The sequence below is a fragment of the Chelonia mydas genome, chromosome 5 (assembly GCF_015237465.2).
Source record: "Chelonia mydas isolate rCheMyd1 chromosome 5, rCheMyd1.pri.v2, whole genome shotgun sequence".
NCBI lineage: Eukaryota > Metazoa > Chordata > Testudines > Cheloniidae > Chelonia > Chelonia mydas.
This window is the reverse complement of record NC_051245.2, coordinates 46,804,170-46,825,874: the sequence shown is the minus strand read 5'-3', so window position 1 is coordinate 46,825,874 and position 21,705 is coordinate 46,804,170. Positions and strand designations below refer to the sequence as shown.

Here is a 21,705-nt window from a genome sequence, read left to right as displayed (position 1 = left end):
GATGCCAGGACAGACAGAATTAAAAGGCACTGACGGCCCTGATTCTGACACATGAATCAAGTCCATCTTCCTAGATTTGGAAGTGGAAGTCAGAACCGACTCTGGTGCTGCAGCTGGAGGGGTTCCATCAGGGTTTGCTAACTGTGACGTAAGAGGTACAGGACCGGTGTCAGAGGCCAAACTGTCTCTCAACATCTCTTGTGGAATCGAGGCAGTCGGATCTGGCCAGGTGGCCCTTGGTTCAGACATGTGAAGCCGTGGGGGCTTGACTGAGGGAGTTACAGGGACTTGATCCAGCCCTGACAGGGGCTGTGGCCTCTTGGAATCCTTTAGTTACTGGGAGCTACTGGAAGCCCCAGGAGCTGAGGCTGGCCTCTCAGGGTATGTCTACACTGCAATTAAAAACCTGCAGCTGGCCTATGCTAGCTGACTTGGGCTCACAGAGCTCAAGCTAACAGGCTGTTTAATTGCCATGTGTTCAGGACACTCCAACTTGCAGGATTCTAGGGACCATGCTGCAGTCTGAGCCTGAACATTTATACTGCAATTAAAGCCTGAGTCAGTTAGCACAGGCAAGCCACGGGTGTCTAACTATAGTGTAGACCTACCCTTCGACCTTGGATCGGAGGACTGATTGGATCAGGAGAGTCTAGCATTGTGAGCTTCCTTGAGAAGGAGAAGCTCCAGATGAGTACCTTATCCTTGTGGGCTTTGGGAAAAAAGGTCTGATAAACTGAACACCCAGAAAGCAAATGTTCTTGTCCGAAACTTTTGAAGCACCACACATGGTCATCAGATGCCAGGAAGACAACTGGGCAGGAAACTCACTCTTAAATGCCAGCCTCTTCTTTTTCTTCAATTCTACCTAACCGGGAATAACACTAACTATACTAACAAAGCTAACACTAACGAAGAGGAGAAAGGTTCCGGCTCTGAAGACATCAGAAATGTTCACATCCTTCCAGGCACGTGCTTGGAAGGAACTGAGCTCCCTATCTAGGCTTGCCCTCAGAATGTCAGTGCTGCTCAGGAGAGGGGTGCGTGACATGGCTCTAGCTGACACTGCTAGAAGAAGGTTCTACTGCAAGACACCACAAAGTGGTATAGTACCTATAAGTATGTATATGCAAAGCCATTTGAAGAAAAATAGTTTGTTAATGCACTTTGAGATAGCCCCATTTCAATGAGGCCTAGAAGAAAGAGCAATAACAAAACTGTTAACGCGTGTCAGCATAGTCCACGCAGTTAGTCCATGGCAGGCTAGTGTGGAGTAGATTCTCACTCCAGCTAGCCCAAGCCAGTCTAATATGGGACCTTCAGGAAGAGAGGGTGATAAAGGAAAGTGACCTCCCTCTGCACAGGAATGAAATGTCTGACATGAAGTCATAAAGAATACTGTGTGTACTTAAAGATATAAAGTGGTTATCCTTGTATATCTCATCGATAGTACCTTACTCCAATAGTCATGTTTTAAATCAATGTGATTACGTGTGGAGTAAGGGTATCAGAATATGGGTCTATATCAGTATTAACATGACAGACAGATTTCAGTGTAACATTTTATATAAATTAAAAAATGTTATAAAATATTGTGCAACGCAATTTTGTTTACCTTCATTTCACCTTCTTCTACCACCAACTGCCAATTGGCATCTCCTCCTACATCTTGTAAAGAGTAAGTCATGTGATTCTGCACCATCTCTTCCACCTTTAGAGGAAAAAAAAAAAAAATGCAACATTTATAAAGGTTCCTGCCACCTTCTTGTCAGCACATTCAGGGCACTGTACAGTAATATCTGAAGCCACTATAAAATACTAGCAATAGATCTAGTGCATGAGCTGGACATAGACAATGGAACAAAAAACCAGTGAAGGTTAAATTAGCAGAGGCCTTGCAGCATTCAGAACCAAAAGCAAAACTGATCCCTAATAAAATGAATTCTTCGCACAAGCACTTCCCACCCATCCCCATCTCTTTCACCCCCACCTTTAACAGCTGAATAATTGTACTAACTATTCAAGTTTTTACTTCTACCTATAGGGAAGGAAGAGAGATTACCTCTACTACAATATTTAAGAAAAGGAGGACTTGTGGCACCTTAGAGACTAACAAATTTATTTGAGCATAAGCTCACTTCATTGGATGCATATTTAAGAGGTGCTCTGATCCTACAGAGATAGTGGCCATTATAAGTACCTAAATAAACAGAATCGCACTGAAGTGCAGGACTTTTTTTGAAAATTTACATTTAATGAAGAACAGCATTTAAGAACCTGAGCAATAAAAACCCGATCAAAGCCACTAGTTTTCTACGCTTAGAAAGTTAAATCCATATTGTAAGCATTCAGATGTCTCAAAAGCTTTATAGGCTGCAGTGAAGGAAAACCAAGTACATGTGACTTGTTGAACATTTACTATTCTGCATTAGCACAAGCTGCTACGGTCTTTCAATAGCATCCTGGGGTGCTGATTGATTTAAAGGGACACTCTCAATAAGTTTAATTGCCAACGTGTTTGCACTCCTTCATTAAGTCATCTTTTAATTTTATGTTTTTGCATCATTTAAAAATATTTTAAACTTTTAAAATCACTGTGATGTATGTGAATTACTGTAGTCTTTAGAAAAATGTACTTGATATACCTCCATCTATTCTTTAAACTACACAAACACTACCATATTTGTACTCCTTCTGTCTGTATGAAAAGCATCCTTTAGGTATACGGCTGTGGGGTATGAACAGGGCTGAAAGGGTCCCTTTAAGTTTTCTAAACACATTTATAGTGTCTGCCCTGGAATGTAGGTGCCAAATCCTGTCAGATCACATTTCCAAACCTGCTCTTTTTCAATTGAAATTATAATCTGAGATAATTATGGAGGAAAGAAAGAATATTACAAGTTACTTCACAGTTACGTTTTATAACATGGTAGAAAAGTTTGCTTCAGTTTTTTGTGTGTAATTTAAAAACAAGTGAATACTCAAAATAGGTCTTACAACACCTGCAGATTAATGTGTAATTTGCAATGTCTGTCAATCCTACAGAGGTAGTGACTAAAGGATGTTTATTTGAAAATATTGATCTTGATTAAAAAATAAACAAGGTATTACATTGTATGTCTGGTACTTTAAGCAGTACACAATCATGAATAAAATTAGCAACACTGGGGCATAAATACCTTGTGTATGATGTAGAAAGACATTTCTTTATACACAAACAAATGCCACTTGTCAAATAAAGGCATTTATCAAATGAAGTATATTATAACAAGTTTACATGGAGCAATGAGCAAAGGAATATTTATTAATGTGTTTTTCTAATTTGCTTGAGATGGAAACAAAAAAGGTTGTGTTTATATTTTATTTTAAAATAAAGAAGCCTTTTTTTGTACTATGTACTTTCTGGGCTGTACACTCAAGATCAGGAAAGGCGGTAACTGTACCCTGAATCACACTTTAAATGTTAAGCCTCTCAAACAAATAATGAAACACTGTATGCAATGAGGACTATATTTCATGGAAGTTCAGTGCTGATTTATAGATGTTCCGTGGAAGCAAAACGAGTGATATGGGAAGGATGAGAGACCAGTCCACAAAGTTTTCGTTAAAACTAACTAACTGACAAAGAAAAGTTTGTCCTCCTTTCACTTATAACTCAGGCAGGAAGGCCACCCTTTCCTAGACTTGGGCAACAGGTTTCCTAGACACGATTCCTCCCCATCTCTTCTTTCCAGGACACCATTTACAACCTTCAAGTGGGCAGATTTTCTAAGTAAAGGTCCTCTAAAACTTCTGGACACTAAGAGTCAGCTAGGTAATTGATAATTAATGCAAATAATTGAAGAAATTCTTCTATAGTAATGGAAACCTTACTGGCTTCAAGAAGATAATTAGGCTTGGCCGAATTAGATTTTTTTAAAAATAATTTTGATGGATAACATTGATATTTTTAGCATTTTTACTTTTTTTTATTCATTTAACTTTTCACAGCTGCGGGAAATTGGGGGGGGGCCGTGTCAGACTATTATTTAATGACAGTAGATGTAGCGATTAAAAAACTTAAAGCTTTATAACTCTTAAAACACACTGTACATTTTGACATGTGATATTGACAAAGTAAATATCCTTAAATCAAACCAAAGTTCTCAAGCAGCATTTTTCTTACTTGCCTATCTGTAAATTTCAATTATCAATGGAAATATTTATCGTTGTGTGTGTGCATGGTGAAATTGACATTTACCGATATTAGCAATAAAAATCTAACCCTTCCAAGTCTCAACAATTTACAAATTCCAAATACTCTATAAAATCCAATCAAAATTTAGAGCATGGTGCACAACTAAAATTATCTAAGATCAGCAAAGGTCCCTTGAAACCTAGAAGGGGGCCATAAAACTAACACGCTCAGAAAGCATTCTTCATCTACTTCCTCAATAGCATAAGTTAACTAGCAACATTGGATTGTGTCTCATCCATAACTCCAGTGATTTCTGAGGGCAGCATCTTTGGTTAATTCTCTGAGAACTCTGAATATCCCTTTGAGATTTAAACCTAGTCGTAGGTGCAAATACCAGACCACTGTTTGAACTGTATTTCGGTTTTTCTGTTCTTAATTATCAAAGAAGCCTTTCTAGTAATCATCACTTGTGCACACAATGTTTGAACTGGACGCATTATTGCTAGAATCTCAGAACTGTACCTTCCACAGTAAAAGGAATCAACTCAATCCAGTCTTCACTCCCAGAAGTAACACAGCATTCCACAGAATTCAGAAAACAGAGGTCTAGTGGTGCCACCTGGCTCAAGGTTCACTGTTCTTTACAAGCTACTTCTGTCTAAGACCTGAGACACACACTACACCTAATACAATACTTTTATGATATTTATTTGTGAAGGGTAGCATGTAGGGTCTGTACTGAAAGCACATAACTTATCAAGATTCATAATCATTGTGAGATTTTTGTACAGATAATATTTAAGGAACAATGTAACAGATTGGCTAACTAAGTGAGGTGGGCTTTAAACGAAGTTCGATGGGGGCAGGAGACAAAAGTCCACAGGTAAGTCCAGAACATGGAGACCTGGGTGAAGGGGGGGGGAGGGGGGGAAGGGGGGCAATTAAAGCAGGGGCAAAGGAGAAACAAGAGGGAATACAGTTGGGAAATCTAATGAACATCTTAGATTTCTGCATACTAATCCAAGGAAGATAGAGAATAGTCTGGAAGAACTAGAAGGAACAGTAAATAATCACAATTACAACATAATTGGCATCACAGGGATTTGGTGGGATGATTCACATGACTGGAATATTGGTACAGAAGGGTACAGCTTTTTCAGGAAGAGGGAAAAGGGGAGGAGGTGTTGCCTTATATATCAACGCTTGCACTGAGGTAGAGATAGAAGTGGGAGGCAAACCTATTGAAAGTCTCCAGGACTAGATGAGGATAAAAGGGGTAAAAAACAAGGATGATGTCACTGTAGGGGTCTATTATAGACCACCTAACAAGGAAGAAGGGCTGGATGAAACTTTTATTAACTAACTAACAAAATCATCCAAAGTACAGGACTTGGTTGTGATGGGGGACTTCAACTACCCAGACATCTTGGGAAAATGATATAGCACAAGGTAGATTATCCAACAAGTTCTTGGAGGTAACTTTTTATTATAGCAAGTGGAGAAAGCAACTAGGAGAGAGGCTGTTCTAGATTTGATTCTGACAAATAGGAAAGAAATGCATGCAAATTTGAAGGTGGAAGGCAGTTTGAGAGAAAGTAATCATGAAAAGATACAGTTCATGATTCTAAGGAATGGTAGGAGGGAGAACAGCAGACTGAAGAAAATGGACTTCAGCAAACTCAGAATTGATAAGTAAGATTGTGTGGGAAACAAGTTTAAAGAAAAAAGTTCAGGAAAGTTGGCATTTTTTTTTAAAGAGACATTAAGGGCACAAGAGCAAACTATTCCAGTGCATAGGAAAGAGATGAAGCATGGAATCGGATCACCCTGGCTTAAAAACAATTACTAACCTTTTGTAACTGTTGTTCTTCGAGATGTGTTGCTCATGTCCATTCCAAAGTAGATGTGTGCTCGCCCCAAGCGCCACCACCAGAAAGTTCTTCCCTCAGTGGTATCTGTTGGGTCAGCTCCAATGCCCCGGTATGACACGCTCATAGCGCAAGTATAAAGGGTCCTGCCGCCCCGCTGCTCCCTCAGTTCCTTCTTGCTGGCTAACTCCAACAGAGGGACGGGCAAGGGGTGTTGATGGTTTGGAATGGACATGTGCAACACATCTCAAAGAACAACAGTTATGAAAGGTTAGTAATCATTTTTTCTTCGAGTGCTTGCTCATGTCCATTCCAAAGTAGGTGACTCCCAAGCAGTTGTGCAGGTAGAGGGTTCAGAGTTCTTAGGCATGCTGACTGTAATACCACGTGTCTGAAACCCGCATCATCTCTAGTCTGCTGGGTGACAGTATAGCAAGACGCGGAAGTGTGAACTGACGACTACATTGCCACTAAACAGATGTCCTGGATAGGAACTTGAGCTACAAATGCTGCCAAAGATGTTTGAGCCCTGGTAGATTGTACTGTCAGGGCAGGAGAGGGGACTTTTGCCAGGTCGTAGCATGTGCGGATACATGAAGTGATCCACGATGAAATTCTCTGGGCTGAGACTGGAAGGCTTTTCATTCTGTCTGCAACGGCTACAAAAAGCTGAGTATATTTTTGAATTGATCTAGTCCTTTCTATGCAGAAGGCTAGTGCACACCTCACATCCAGAGAGTGGAGTGTGGTTTCGGACAGAAGACCGGTAGGAAGATATCCTGGTTACTATGGAATTGGAAGGAAGGCTGGACGTGGCTGCAACTGAACCTTGTCCCTGAAGACCACATAAGGTGGTTCCGAAGTAAGGGCTTGGACCTCTAAGACTCTTCTGGCAGAAGTAATGGCCTCCAGGAAGGCCACCTTCCAGGACAAGTAGAGCAGAGAGTGCATTGCCAGCAGTTCAAATGGAGGCCTTGTTAGCCTTGCCAACACCAAGTTGAGGTCCCAGGGAGGAAGTGGCTGCTGTACCTTTGGGTATAATCTCTCCAGGCCCTTAAGAAATAGACTACAGATGAAGTTTGAGAAAACAGAATGGCTGTTCATCCATGGGTGAAAGGCCGAGATTGCAGCTAGATGGACCCTAGATGACATGGTTAGGCCTCGTTGTTTCAAGTAATATAAGTAATCTAAAATGAATGGAAGTGTTGACTGTGTAGGTGAAACTCACTTCTGCATAGAGCAGATAGAGAATCTTTTCCATTTTGCCAGGTAAGTGGCTCTAGCGGACATTTTTCTGTTCCCTAAAAGCACCTTGCGACCAGTCCCAGAGCATGTTAGCTCTGCGGGGTTCAGCCACAGAGCTTCCAGGCCGTAAGATGAAGGGACTCAAGGTTTGGATGATGTAGACAGCTGTAGTCTTGAGAGATCATGTCTGAAAACTGAGACAGACGGATTGGCATTTCTACCGAAAGTTCTAAAAGGGTGGTGAACCAGTGCAGATATGGCCAGGCTAGGGCTATCAGGATGAGACCTTGTCTGTCCCTTAGGAAGGCCTTGTGTATGAGAGAGATGGGAGGGAATGCATAAAAGAGATGATCCATCCAAGGGAGGAGAAAGGCATCAGAGTAATCCCGGGCTGTGACCCAGGAAGGAGCAAAACTGAAGACATTTCCTGTTGTCTTTCATTGTCAGTAGATCTATCCGGGGAGTCCCCCACTTCTGAAAGATGCCTTTTACGACATCAGGATGGATGGACCGCTCATGGTGGTTGGAGAAGGATCTGCTAAGGTGATCTGCTTCCTCGTACTGTGACTACTGGAGATACAAGGCTTTGAGGCAGATTGAGTGGGCTATGCAGAATTCCCACAAGTAAAGAGCTTCCCTCACCAGTGAGAGGAACGCACTGCTCCACCTTGCCCGTTTATACAAAACATCGCTCGTGTTGTCCACAAGAACTGACACGCACTTGCCCTCCATGTGGGGTTGGAATGCACTGCAGACTAGGTGAACTGCCCTGAGCTCCCTGATGTTGATGTGTAGCAAGAACTCTTCTGGAGACCAGAGGCTGAGTTCTGAGAGACCCGAAGTGAGTTCCCCAGTCTATCGCCGAAGCATCTGTGATGAGAGACATCGATGGTGGGGGTCTTGAGAATGGGACTCCTGCACATACTGCCAGTGGGTCCACCAACAAAGAAGGGAAGCGATCACAGATGGGGGAAGCGTGACAACTATGCCCAAGAGGTGTTGCCCCAGTGTGTATAGCAACACCAGCCAGGAATGAACAAGTAGGAATAGGGAGCCTGGAAATGAGTGAGAAATTTGATGCCTGATGATGATGATTTCTCTTCACTGAATATCCAGATTGGTCATTCCAATCTGTCCATTAATTGGATGAACAAGTTTAGTTTAATGAAAACTATTACAATGCTCTGGAGACACACTTATTCAAGGAAAGTTTATTACATACACACACACATAATATTACGCTGTTTTTCAGTTTTGGAAGTATTTTCACTGGCTTGCACATTCTGAAGAAGAGCCAAGTTGTCTTCCTGATGACCAACAGGTCTGGTTCTGCCTCTAGTAATGGAGAGCAGAGGGAAAACCCAGTTGTGGGAATGGCAAGTCTGGGAATTCAGTAAGTTCTTCACTATTTTATCTTTCAAAATTCTTAAGCTTACGGACACTACTAATTTTCTTCCAAAATTTACAGCCCCCTACTCGTCTAGACACTAACAAGTTTTCATCAAACTTGTCCGCAGCCCATCCTTCAATCTTTGCTGTTAACAATATAAGGGCTAAGGCCCAGATTTTTTAAAGGTATTTAGGCACTGACTGTTAAAGGGATTTGGTTCCTAAGTGCCTAAACTCCTTTTGGAAATTAAACTTGGGCTCCTAAATCAATTATGCTTCGCAATGCTGAGCACAGCAATGCCTAAATACTGTTAAAAATTTGGCCCGGAAGCTCTTGGTAGGGCTTATTAAAACAGGTGTATTGAGCAATTGTACCATGGCCATGGTTAAAAGCTGTAGACCAGCCTATATGACAGCAATATGTCAGCTTTTTGATGAAGTCCAACAGTCCTTCTGTTGCTTAATTGTCAGAAGGGTGTATTGTTATTATCTTAGTACTGTTTTTCCCATTGCTTCTTTGAATAGTTTGTCCGTTGAACACTTCCAGGAGACCATTAAAATGTTTGGCTTGCTTATACAGATCTACAAGTGTATTTTAGCTTTGGTATTGCATGCCTTGGTGAATCTGCCACGAATAGGTATAATAAAATATATTTTAAAAAAAGGTTCCAAACTCAAACTGTGCATGCCCAATAAAGTCTAGCATACGCTTTTAGTGCTGAATTACAAACAAAGTCTCAGAGGTGCAAACAGTGCTGTTGGAATGTAGAAAGATTTAGTTTCTTAATGGTCATTACAAGATATATGAACTAAATATGTGAAAAAGATTGGGAAATTAAACACTTCTTAGAATAAATGATTTACATGCAAACATAACAGCTCTCCTTCATTTTAAAGTCAAATTTATCTCCATCCCACACAGCTGTTATTTCACTTTTATTATTTTAAGTTATTACATCAGAAATGTGGGATCTTGAAGTTACACATTTTTTCTGCAGATATTAATCCTCATTATTTCTGAGATTCAGGCCCTTGCAAGAGTGATATAGATGCAAGCAGAATGCAAAAAGACAATCTTTCAGTAACAGGACTAGAGAATTCCTTGGTATGTGTCTATCCGTACTCATCTAAAACAAGCACAAGTGATTTATGGAACAAAGGGAACCCAGGTTAGAGAGAAGATGAACTACAGCAAAAAGATATACAAAGCCACTATATATTCTTACAATACCTGGGTGCTGAATCTGTGAATATCATCAGAGGCACTGACTAGATCAATGGAAGACATGGAGGAAGAGCGACTATAGGGCTACCAGAGACAGACAAAGAAAAAAACCAAGTAATCAGAACAAAGGCACAACAGAGCTTTCAGTACCAACTTCCAAGCACAAGATAATGAAGAAAAGGAAAACAAAAGCACCATAAGCAGCAAGCACAGCAACTATTATATATTATACTCCCAACATGGCCCTGAAAAAAAAAAAGTGTTTCCAGTAACATTGAAAAAGGTCAAAATCAACCCTGAATAAAAAACCTAGCTTTTTTTTTTTTTTTTTTAACTAGTTTAATGATTTTATATTTAAGAAAAAGCATATTTAAAGATTATTAAGTTTCTGGCATAATTTTTTTTTTATCTCAAACTATGACATGCTTGCTACATATCAGGAATATTCTAAAATAGACACTCAAAGATTTTTTTTCAAGGAAAAAGTGCTCTCCAATCCTGGATATGTCAATTCTAATGAGTGATGTGTTCAAAGTTACTAGAAACATCTATAAATTAGATCTCACCAATCCGTATGACAAATGTATCAGTTAGAATGGAAATAGTGATTTACAATAAGTACTCTCTAAAAAGATCCTGGGAAACATCTCACCTTTTGGACAAATCTGTGAGTCCCCACAGCAGAGTATCCATCACCAGAGGGTAATGATGTTGGCCAGTGTGATCTGACCTTTTCACTCTGAGACTAAGAGAAACAGGTTAAATGTATTAGTACATAGCTGTTTGGTGGAGTATATAGTAGGTAGCAGTAGAACTGACAGACTTATATAAGAGGAGGGAGCAACTAGATAGTCTCTCTTTACTATTTCACAGGTCACGAACGGTAACAGGCACTTTAGGTGGCAACAACAATTAGATTTAAGAAATATTTATCGTGTATTCGATATACTTATTTGTGTAGGTTATTCACCTAAGTACAGTCAAGGTGAGTTTTCTATAGGATTTTTTAGTTACTTGCATCTATTAAGAATTGCTTTAAAGATAATAGGGGAAACAAATTGACCCATATTAACAACACTTTTTATGCTGTCATGTTCTGTAGATAATGGACTTCTGTTTCCACTGTGCCCAAATTTCTCAAATTATTTTAGTTTTAAAAATAAATAAATTAAAAAGAACCAAATGTTATATAGAAGGAAATGTTACTCACCCTATGCACTAACTGTAGTTCTTCGAGATGAGCATTCCTATGTGTGCTGCATTTCAGGTGCACATGCACCTCTTGAGCCTTCAATAGGAAATTTCTAGCTAGCAGTGTCCATTCGACCCACACATGCGCCCTGTCTCCTCATGGAAGAGGCTGAGACTATATAAAGGTGTGCGGACAAATTGCCCTCAGGTCCTTCTCTATTCAGGCATCCCCTAGGGAACAACTGAAGCAGAGGGGAAGGAGAGCCAATAGCAAAGCACCCATAGGGACACATTTCCTCCTTCGTTGAGAATTGTGCCTGTGGGTGCCTCACTTCAGGTGACTTCTGAGCACTATTCTAGGAGGAAAGTTTCAGAACAGGATCCAAAACTGAAGACTGTACTGCAGAGCCAAGTGTTGCATCAGATCTGATGGCATGAAGCAGGGTCTAAAACTTTAAAAACATATGGTCTGAAATCCAGTTAGTGGCTCTGTGTGTCTCGAATAATGGAACATTCTTCAAAAATGCAGCAAATGTTGCCTGTGATCTGGTTGAATGTGTTCTAACCCCAGGGGGGAAGGGGGATGAGCACCTGCAGACTCACAACAGGTAGAGATACAGTCTGATATCCATTTCAAAAGTCTGAGCAGAAACAGGAGCCCCCTCACATCTGTCTGCAAAGGATACAGACAGTCTAGGAGCTCTCCTAAACGGCTTAGTCCTATCCAGGTAGAAGGCCAAGGCCTTTCTAACATCCAGAATATGAAAACAGGATTCTTGCTGAGAACGATGGAGGTTTCAGAAAATATACTGTTAGATGGATTGATTGGTTAAGATGAAAATCCAATTGCAACCTTTGGTACGAACTTAGGATGCAGAGGTAAAGAGACTTTTTTTTTAAAATAAAGGTAAAGGGGGTAATCTGCCATCAAGGCTCCAATCTCCCTTACCTTACTGGCCGATGAAGTAGGGAGCAGGTTGCCACTGGTACAAACAGAGGTCTTGTGAGATGGCTGAGAAACAGGTTAAGGTCTCAAGATGGGGTGGGAGGTCTAATGTGGGGAAGGAAATTACTCAGACCCTTAATAAATCTGGAGGATATCCAGGGAGCAAAAATGTCAAGTCCTTGGACAGGAAAATGAAAGGCTGATACGGTGGGCAGGTGTACCTTGACCAAAATGATGGATAAGCTGGGTGTCTTCAGATCCAGCAGGTAATCTAGGACGAGGGAAACAGGAGTGGATTCCAGCCAGAGTTATCAACCACCGTCCCAACAGATGAATCTCTTCCATATTTGCAGGTAAGTAGTGCGGATTGATGTTTTTCTACTGTTTAACACCACCTGCTGCACCTCCGTAGAGCTGAAAACCAGTATTCCTGAGAACCATCCAGGAACCATGCACTAGTCTAGTAAAACTACTAGACTGGGGTGAAGCACATGACCAGCATCCTGAGACAGGAGATGTGGAATGGTTGGGAGCTCGATTGATAGCTGGACACAAGCAGTTAAGGGTACCAAGCTTGTCTCGGCCAGGTAGTACTAGAAGGATAACTCTGGCCTTTTCCTGCCTGATCTTGTTCAACACCCTTAGAATTATGGGTGCTGGGGGAAAGGCATAGAACAGGCTCTTCCTCCACAGGATTGGTGACTCAGACCTGCCTTGAACAGAAAAGGAGGACACTTCCTGTTCTTGGAGGTGGTGAAAAGACTGATTTCTGGCAGTGTCATCTCTAGAATAAGCCATGGAGAACCTGAGTACCCAGCTCCCATTCACAGTTGTGGGAGAAGTATCTGCTGAGAGCATTGACTGTGGTGTTCCAGCGAGGTGGACCACTGAAATATGGATATGGTGGGCTATGCACCAGTTCCAGAACTTTATAGCTTCAGTGCACAAGGAGGATCTTGTTCCTTCCTGCTTGTTGATGTAAAGCATGAAGGACATATTGTCCATCATGACCCTGATCGCTCTGCCCCGATGAGGGGTAGGAAATGGAGACAAGAATTCCTGACTGCCCTGAGCTTCGACAGGTTGATGTCAAAACTAATTTCATGGGCTATCCATCCGCCCTGAACTGAGAGGGTGTTGAGGTGGGCAATTATAGTTGCTAGAGTCACCATCCTCAACTTTTGAGGCTTCACTAATTTGTTCAACTGATCTAACTGTCTTAGATCTAAGATTGGCCTCCAACTTATGTCCTCCTGGAGCACTAGAAAGTATTTTGAGTAGAATCCCGACCTTGTAAAGGGAAGGGATTGGTTCTATTGCTCCTACTTGGAGGAGAGAGTCCAACTTGCCTTAGTAGAAGCTCATGAGAGGGGTCCCTGAAGAGGAAAGGAGAATTGGGGGGAAGAGAGAGAGACACACACACAGACAGGCAGACAAACTGGATGGTATAGTCTGATGTTATGATCTCCAAGACCCACTGATCCATGGTGATCTACTCCCACGCTGGGTTGAAATGGATAACTTGGTCCCCAAAGGGGAGGGAGGGAGGGAGGTGGGCTAAAGGGGTGCAACTGTAAATCCGGGGGGTGGGGGGGGGAGGAGGATTTCATCTCTTGACCAGCCCATCAAAACTGATGTTTAGGTGATACCTGGGTGGTTGTCGAGGGCCACTGAATAGCCCTCTTGCTGTGCAACATCTGGGGAGTTCCACAGGTCTATGATATCCAAAGAACTAAACAGGGCATGATCTCTGGACAGTCTGACCTACTAAAAAGCTTCTTGCTCCTTGATGTGTAAATGCCTAAGAAAGGTAGGGTAGCCCTGGAGTCCTTCAACATGTGCAAGGAGTCATTCGTGATCTCTGAGAAAAAGCCTATGACCAGTAGGGACGTCCCCTACTGTGTTCTGAAACTTGCCTGGAAACCCAAAAAGTTGGAGCCATGACACCCTGAGCATAACTATTGCTATGGAGATAGAGCTGGCAGTAATGAGCAGCATCTAGGGATGCCTGGAGAGCTGTTCTGGCCAGCAGGTGACTCTCTGCAACTATGAACTGGAATTGTTCCCTGCAGTCATGTGGCAGCTGCTCAATAGAGCCCATGAGCTTGTTGCAATTAGTAAAATTGTATTTGGTCACGAGCACCTGAGAGTTTGTGATCTGGAACAACAGGGTTGCGGACAAGAAAGATTTTTGCCCCAAGAGATTCACTTACTTCTGGTCCTTGTCATAGGGGGCAGATGTCAAAAAATTGCTGCCTAACCTGTTCATTCACTGCATCCACCAATAGGGAGTAAGGTGGGAGATGGGAAAATAGAAAGCTGGAATCCATTGGTGCAATAGAGGCAAGCATCTGCATCACTGTCTTAGCCAGATCCAGGAGAGCCACATTAATAAGTAATGCCACTCTGAAGGGGGGGTTGCCGACTGCAAAAGTATCTAGCAGCTTGTGTTGTGGATCTTTGACCTCCACCAGAGGGATCAGCAGGGTGTCTGCTACCCTTCTAATGACATCCTGAAACTGCCTGAAGTTGTCAGCTGTGGAAGGTGAAGAAGCTATAACTGCCTCTTCCAGCAACGATGATGAAATGGGAAACTCAGGGGTGATCTCTTCTTCTACCCTAGCCTCCTGCTCTTCAAATATCTTCTCTTGTCCTGGATGGGTAGGGGGAGGATGTGAAACCTTGTCTTTGGAGAGACAGTACCAGTGGCTGTTAAATTGCTGTCGATTGGCAGCCAATAGGTCCCAATATGGCCATTGGGGGATGTCCATAAGGAAGTAGGGGTTGCATACAAAGTTAGTTCCACCTTTCTTGCTGACCAGCAAGGTCCTCCCTGCGAGAAAGTGGATTCCTGAAGGGATATGCAGGAAAACCCTTCATTGAAATCAAAGAGGACTCCCAATTGGTCTCCTTCTCACATCCTCCCATAGCGGAGCAGGATCTGAGGACAGAGCACAGTCCTGTGCCATGAAGTGGCCACTCAGAGACTGAGGTCTCGGTACTGAGAGACGCTTGGTACCCAACAACAATGGACACTCTAGTTTGTCTGACCCAGAGAGGTCCATTGAGTATCCGAACTCCTGTGGTACCAGAAAGGACCCCAGTACCGACACCATAGCAGACGTTGCTGTAGCTGACAGTCCCAAGGATGATGGGTGTACTTCAGGCATTGTAGATGTCAAGTCCCAATGTTTGCTCGGTATTGAGGATACTGCTGGCACAGGTACCCCTGCCTGAGCTGCTTACAACAGTACCAATGGCTGGTTAAGACACATGACAACATCAATGGCTGAGCAGGATACTTTGGTGTTGAGCAGGGCCAAAATAGGTAGTACCCTGTGCTTACTCTCCTTACTGGTGGAGGATATAGTTGCCCTATCAGAGCTGTGCTTCCAGTCTTTAGAGCTCCGGGGGCTTTGCAGGCCTACTGGTACTGGAGAAAGGGTCCTTGACCTCAACAGTACTCTTGAAGTACAAGGATCTCAACGGGGACATGGTCTTTTTTGGAGCTGGCTCAGTGAGAGTCCATGCTCCTCTTTCTGGGAGTCTTCCCAGCAGGCTCCAAAGACGTCCCTTTCTTAGGGGAAGCATGCCTCAAGGTTGATGGCGTGCAGGATCTGTCCATGGACAAATGTACTGAGGAGGGGAGGGTAATCTCCTGATCTGGATCAGAGGGTGGTTGCAGGGAGCATTCTCTTGCCAACAGTCTGACCTTTACTGTTTTTTCTAGCTTTGCTCTTAAAGGGCCAAACAGAAGGAATGCTTCTGGGAGACAAGGGATTCCCCCAGGCAACAAACACATATGGAGTGCCCGTCACTTACTGGCATAGCCTCCTGGCAAGAGAGGCAGCATTTGAAGCCTGGCAAACAAGGCATACCCCGCCAGGAGAAGACTGATATCCCAGAGGGAAGGAAAAAAAAACATCCTCTCATCTGAAACCAACTCTACTAAATACTGACCTACAACAATAAACTAACTGAGAAAAAGAGAAAAGAAAGAAGTCCAAGTATGCTCTAGGCTGACACACTAGCGTTCTGTCTCAGGCTGAGGTGGTAGAGAAGAAACTGCAGGCAGTTTGCCCACGTACCCCTATATAGCCTCAGTGTCTGCCACAAGAAGCCATGGGATCTATGTGTGGGCTGAATGGACACTGCTAGCTAGAAATCATCCGATCTTCATGTACACCTGAAGTGGAGCACCAAAAGGGACACTATTCGAAGAACTAGTAGCTACTACTTAGATTGCAGACTCTTTGGAGTAGGAAAAAACAGTTACCTACCTTTTGCAACTGTTCTTCCTCAAGATCATAGAATCATAGACGATTAGGGTTGGAAGAGACCTCAGGAAGTCATCTAGTCTAAACCCCTGCTCAAAGCAGGACCAACCCCAACTAAATCATCCCAGCCAGGCCTTTGTCAAGCCAGGCCTTAAAAACCTCTAAGGATGGAGATTCTACCACCTCCCTAGGCAACCCATTCCAGTGCCTCACCACCCTCCTAGTGAAATTGTTTTTCCTAATACCCAACCTAGACCTCCCGCACTGCAACTTGAGACTACTGCTCCTTGCTCTATAATCTGCCACCACTGAGAACAGCCTAGCTCCATTCTCTTTGGAACCCCGCTTCAGGGAGTTGAAGGTTACTATCAAATCCCCCCTCACTCTTCTGAAGACTAAGCCCAGTTACCTCAGCCTCTCCTCGTAAGTCATGGGCCCCAGCCCCCTAATCATTTTCGTTGCCCTCTGCTGGACTCTCTCCAATTTGTCCACATCCTTTCTGTAGTGGGGGCCCAAAACTGGACTCAGTACTCCAGATGTGGCTTCACCAGTGCCAAATACAGGGGAATAATCACTTCCCTCAATTTGCTGACAACACTCCTACTAATGTAGCCCAATATGCCATTAGCCTTCTTGGCAAGAAGGGCACACTGTTGACTCATATCCAGGTTCTTGTCCACTGTAATCCCCAGCTCCTTTCCTGCAGAACTGCCGCTTAGCCATTTGGTCCCCAGCCTGTAGCAGTGCATGGGATTCTTCCATCCTAAGTGCAAGACTCTGCACTTGTCCTTGTTGAACCTCAGATTTCTTTTGGTCCAATCCTCCAATTTGTCTAGAAAAAATGGTTACCTACCTTTCATAACTGTTGTTCTTTGAGATGTGTTGCTCATGTCCATGCCATTCTAGGTATGCATGCACCCACTAGCGTGTTAGGAGATTTTTGCTTTAGCCGCACTCAGAGGGCCACGTTCATGCCGCGGTGTATCAGGCACTGATAGCCCACGCCCTCTCAGTTCCTTGTTTCTGACAACTCCGACAGAGGGGCAGGAGGGAGGGTAATGGAATGGACATGAGCAACGCTTCTCAAAGAACAGTTACGAAAGGCAGGTAACCATTTTTTCTTCTTAGAGTGCTTGCTCATGTCAATTCCATTCTAGGTGACTCACAAGCAGTATCAATGGAGGTAGGCTTGGAGTTCACCATTGTGCAGCTTGTAGTACAGCTCTGCCAAAGCCACTGTTGTCTCAGAAGCATGGCAGAGAGGTAACTGCAGCGGGTCCATCACCGAAAGACTCATCAACATGCTAAACCAGTGCTGGCGAGGCCATGCCGGGGCAATGAGAACGATCCATGCTCTGTGCTGCTTCACCTTTAGCAGGACTCTGTGGATAAGCAGCACTGGCGAAAAAGCATAAATCAGCGCTCCTGAACCCCGGTGGGGACAAGGGTTCCCTGTCAGATGCCTTCCTGATCCTGGAGCAGAACACCTGGGACTTCCTGCTCTGCCTGGACATAAACAGGTCCACCTGGGGAGTCCCCCACCGTTGAAAGATCAGGTTGACCACCTCTGGATGGAGGGACCACTCGTGGCGAGAGGAGAAAGTCTTGCTGAGGCGATCTGCCAGGACGTTCCAGGTAAGCAAGTGGCCATCAGGTGGATGGTGTTCTGCGCACCAAGGTCCCAGAGACTGAGGCTTCTTGGCTCTTGACACATGGCGGAGGACCTGATGTAATGTTGATGTGATACATCACGGCCATGTTGTCCGTAAGGACCTGCATCACCTTGCCTTTTAGGTGGGGCAAAAACGCCTGACAGGCCAGGCCACCGCCCTGACGTCGATATAAAGAGCTAAATTGTGCTGCATCCAGCGACCTTGGGTGCTGCACTCGCCCAGGTGGGCTCCCCAGCCCAGATCTGATGCATCTGAGACCAGGGTGAGTGACGGTGATAGGGACACAAAGTCAACTCCCTGCAGCACTGACTTGGGGTCTAGCCAATAGTTCAAGGACGAGAGGACGCAGTCCAGTACTGTGACTGCTTGGTCCCAGTGGTGCCTGCTGGGAACGTAGACCGTTGCTAGCCATGTATGCAGGGGTGGCAGACGAAGCCAGGCGTGCCTGACCACGTACATGCATGCTGCCATGTGGTCCACCAGCCGCAGGCAAGTGTGGGCCATGGTGATCGGATGTCTCCTCACCTGGACAATGAGATCCACCATGGCCTGAAAGCGTGCTTTCGGAATGAAGGCCCTGTCTCGTGTGGAATCGAGAACCGCTCCGATAAACTCTATGCGCTGGACCGGCATTAACGTGGACTTTTCTGTGACTATTAACAGGCTCAGGTCATTGCAGGTGGAGCGTACTAGATCAAGGCTTCTCCGCACCTGACCCGGAGATGTGCCCTTGAGGAGCCAGTCATCAAGGTACAGACAGATCTGGATCCCCTGACATCTGAGGTAAGCCACTACTGGCGCCATGCATTTCGTGAACACCCTGGGAGCGGAGGACAGGCCAAAGGGTAGTGCTGTGAACTGTAAGTGGTGCCCACTCCCCATGACACAGATGGTTCCTGCGTTTCATAGTAATATGGAGACATGGAAGTAAGCATCCTTTAAGTCGAGAGCGGTGTACCAGTCTCCCGGATCCAGGGAGGGCATAATGGAGGCCAGGGAGACCATGCGGAACGTCAGCTTCTTGAGAGGAGATTGAAAAGGGTGTCCTCCTGCTCCACTGTCTCCTGCACTTCCAGCCTCAAGTTCTTGGGCACCCGCCTGAGAAGGGCTTGCTGTTCTTTAAAGTCATCTGGGGATCTGGCCCTGGAAGGTCCCATGAGTGCCTTGTCTGGGGAAGAAGAGGCATGAGGGCTCAGCAGCCGTTGGAGAGGGAGGTTTGAGGGTGGGCACAGCATCCTCCACCCTGACCTCGGAGCGAGCTTCCAGTACCATACCTGGTGTCAGTGGGGCCGTCTATATTCGCCCCAACGCAACCACTGATACGTGCTGCAAAGGGGGCACCATCATCACCGGAATGTCCCGTGCTCCCCAATACAGACACTGTGTTGGCCACTGGCTGTGCTGCCACCACAGTGCCATGGACAGCAGAGAAGTTCCCGGTGTCCAAACCCATTGCGGAGACCGGGGCGATGGGCTGAGCTGGGCCTCCGCAACAAAGGAACCAATCTTCAGTGGCCAGGGAGGAGCTGTTGATGCCTGGGTCTACTTGCTGGTCATGGCTACCAGTGAGCTTTGACCAGGCATAAGTGACCGGTGGCTATTCCGGGGTGAACGGTCCTGGTCCCAGGGAGATCTGGGTCGGGGGGAACGGTGCCGGGGAGACCAGTAACATGAGGAGAAGTGGTCCCACGGTCCCAGCAACCGAGACAGACGTCTAGACGCGGCTCAGTGAGGGGGGGAACGGAGTCGGTCATAATATGGAGAGTGCCGACCCCGCACTGGGGAATAATGTCTCGACATCCAGGGGGAGAGTTTGGGCAATCGGCAGCGCGGCTGTGACCTGCCACAGGATTACTTGTCCAGTGACCTATGGAGCTCTCCCGTCCCCAGAGGAGTCTTAACAGCTAGCTTTCTCTCTCGGGAAGCCTTAGACTGGTCCTGCAGCACCTGAGACACCATAGCAGGTGGAGAACCGTGCCCTCTCTGCGCCTGGGCTTGGGATGATGATGGTGCAGGCAGGGTGGTGGGTCCTATGCTGCTCACCAGAGTCGGTGATGGACCTTTAAGAGGGCTAAGAGCCCCAGTCACAGAGGCATGCTCGTGTTGCTCTGGAGAAGGCTGGCGGACAGGCCCGGTCTCTACTGGATGACCCTTGGGCCTTCTTGCTTGGCACCGGTGAGTGCTTCTTCGCCTTCTTCTTCAGTGCCAACACACTGTGCACGGAAACCGAAGTACTCGGTGCAGCCTGCATAGAGGGCTGAGAAGTTGGGCGGAGAGGGGACTCCATCAGGAAGCCCTGAGGCAAATGTCCCTCTCCTTCTGGGTGTGAGGCCAAAAGTTCTTACAAATCCAGCAATGCTCCTTGATGTGTGATTCCCCCAAGCACTTAAGGCAGCTGTCGTGGGGATCACTCACAGGCATAGGCCTGTCACAGACCGAGCAGGGCTTAAACCCAGGAGCTCGGGGCATGTCCTGTTTGAGGTAAAGTCCCCACTGGGACCTTAGCTATCAGCTAACTATACCCTTAACAACTACTTAACAACGTAACACTAACTACAATCAAGCAAAGGCCTGAAGGCATGAAGTCCATTGGAAGAAACCCCTACCTCTTCACAAGCGAGAGAGGCACTTTGACTCATCACCACATGCGGTAAGAAGGAACTGAGGACACACCAGCCAGCAGCACCTGATATACCGCGGCATGAGCACAGCACTCTAGAGGGTGCTACTGCCGGCCCCACGGGTACTGCTAAAGCAAAAATCTCTGACAGCCACACATGTGGATGCGCGCACACCTAGATTGGAATCAACATAAACAAGCACTTGAAAAACTGTCTTTTTGTTCTGTTTGTACAATGCCCAACACAACGGGGTCCTTGTCCATAAAAAGGTATCCCAGGTGCTATAAATACATAAATATTTTACTATACAAATTCTAACTGTCAAACTTCCGTGCACATTCCTGTGAGCAAATTCCTACCGAAGTTAACATAAGTTCTGTGAACGTATCCCTGGAGAGAATTTGGACCATAAAAGACGTAAAGATCCTAGGTTGAAGCACGATATTTTTTTAAAAGTAGGAACATAATTGCCTCTTAAAACATTTAGTACTATTAATACCTGTTCTTCTATTTTATCCTGTCTGTCAAGAGCAGCTTCAACAGCATCAAAGAATTCTTCTTCATTAATCAGACTATTAGGACCCTCCTAAACCAAAATACAGAAAAGCAAACAGCTAAAGAAAATGGAGGAAATACGAATGCTACACTTCAGAAAACGGAGTTTAATTTAAAAAAGTGAAAGTTAGCCAATTTGATAAAATTGCATTTCTTTATCAGTGTAAAAAAGTCCTAATTCATCTGCAGATGAAGCATATATCAAATATAAAGTTACGAACCTATACACAAAAGCCATTTTTCATAACAGCGAGTCTTTTCACCATTACTTGAGTATAACAAAATTATTGGAGTATAATTCAAAATAAAGCACTACTTGGTAAAATAAGATAATACTCCACTCAATGCATTTAAAGAACTACAATTTAAGAGCTGTAACACAAGCCAACAAAAGCCAGGAAATTCACACTTCAACAATCAGGTAAAATTTGGCCTCAAATTTAGTTTTTACGTATTTTTTTCTCTCTCTCTCTCTCTCTCTCTCTCTCTCACACACACACACACACACACACACACACACACACTATTTGAGAACTCTTTT

General features: G+C 44.6%; 1 protein-coding gene across 13 annotated transcripts in view; it reads right to left on the bottom strand.

The window, feature by feature from the left end:
• The window catches only part of CERT1 (ceramide transporter 1), a 156,552-nt gene that overhangs the window by 13,591 nt on the left and 121,256 nt on the right, over nt 1–21,705 (bottom strand). For 5 of the 13 annotated variants that reach the window (XM_007064501.4, XM_027826910.3, XM_037902988.2 and 2 more), the window contains 4 exons: nt 21,109–21,195; nt 10,554–10,646; nt 9,908–9,985; nt 1,613–1,708 (listed from right to left, as the gene is read on the bottom strand). In XM_007064501.4, coding sequence (XP_007064563.1) covers nt 1,613–1,708; nt 9,908–9,985; nt 10,554–10,646; nt 21,109–21,195 — 354 coding nt within the window. The remainder of the gene's footprint in view (nt 1–1,612; nt 1,709–9,907; nt 9,986–10,553; nt 10,647–21,108; nt 21,196–21,705) is intronic. The other 8 variants (XM_027826908.3, XM_043547191.1, XM_043547185.1 and 5 more) reach the window with 3 other exon arrangements.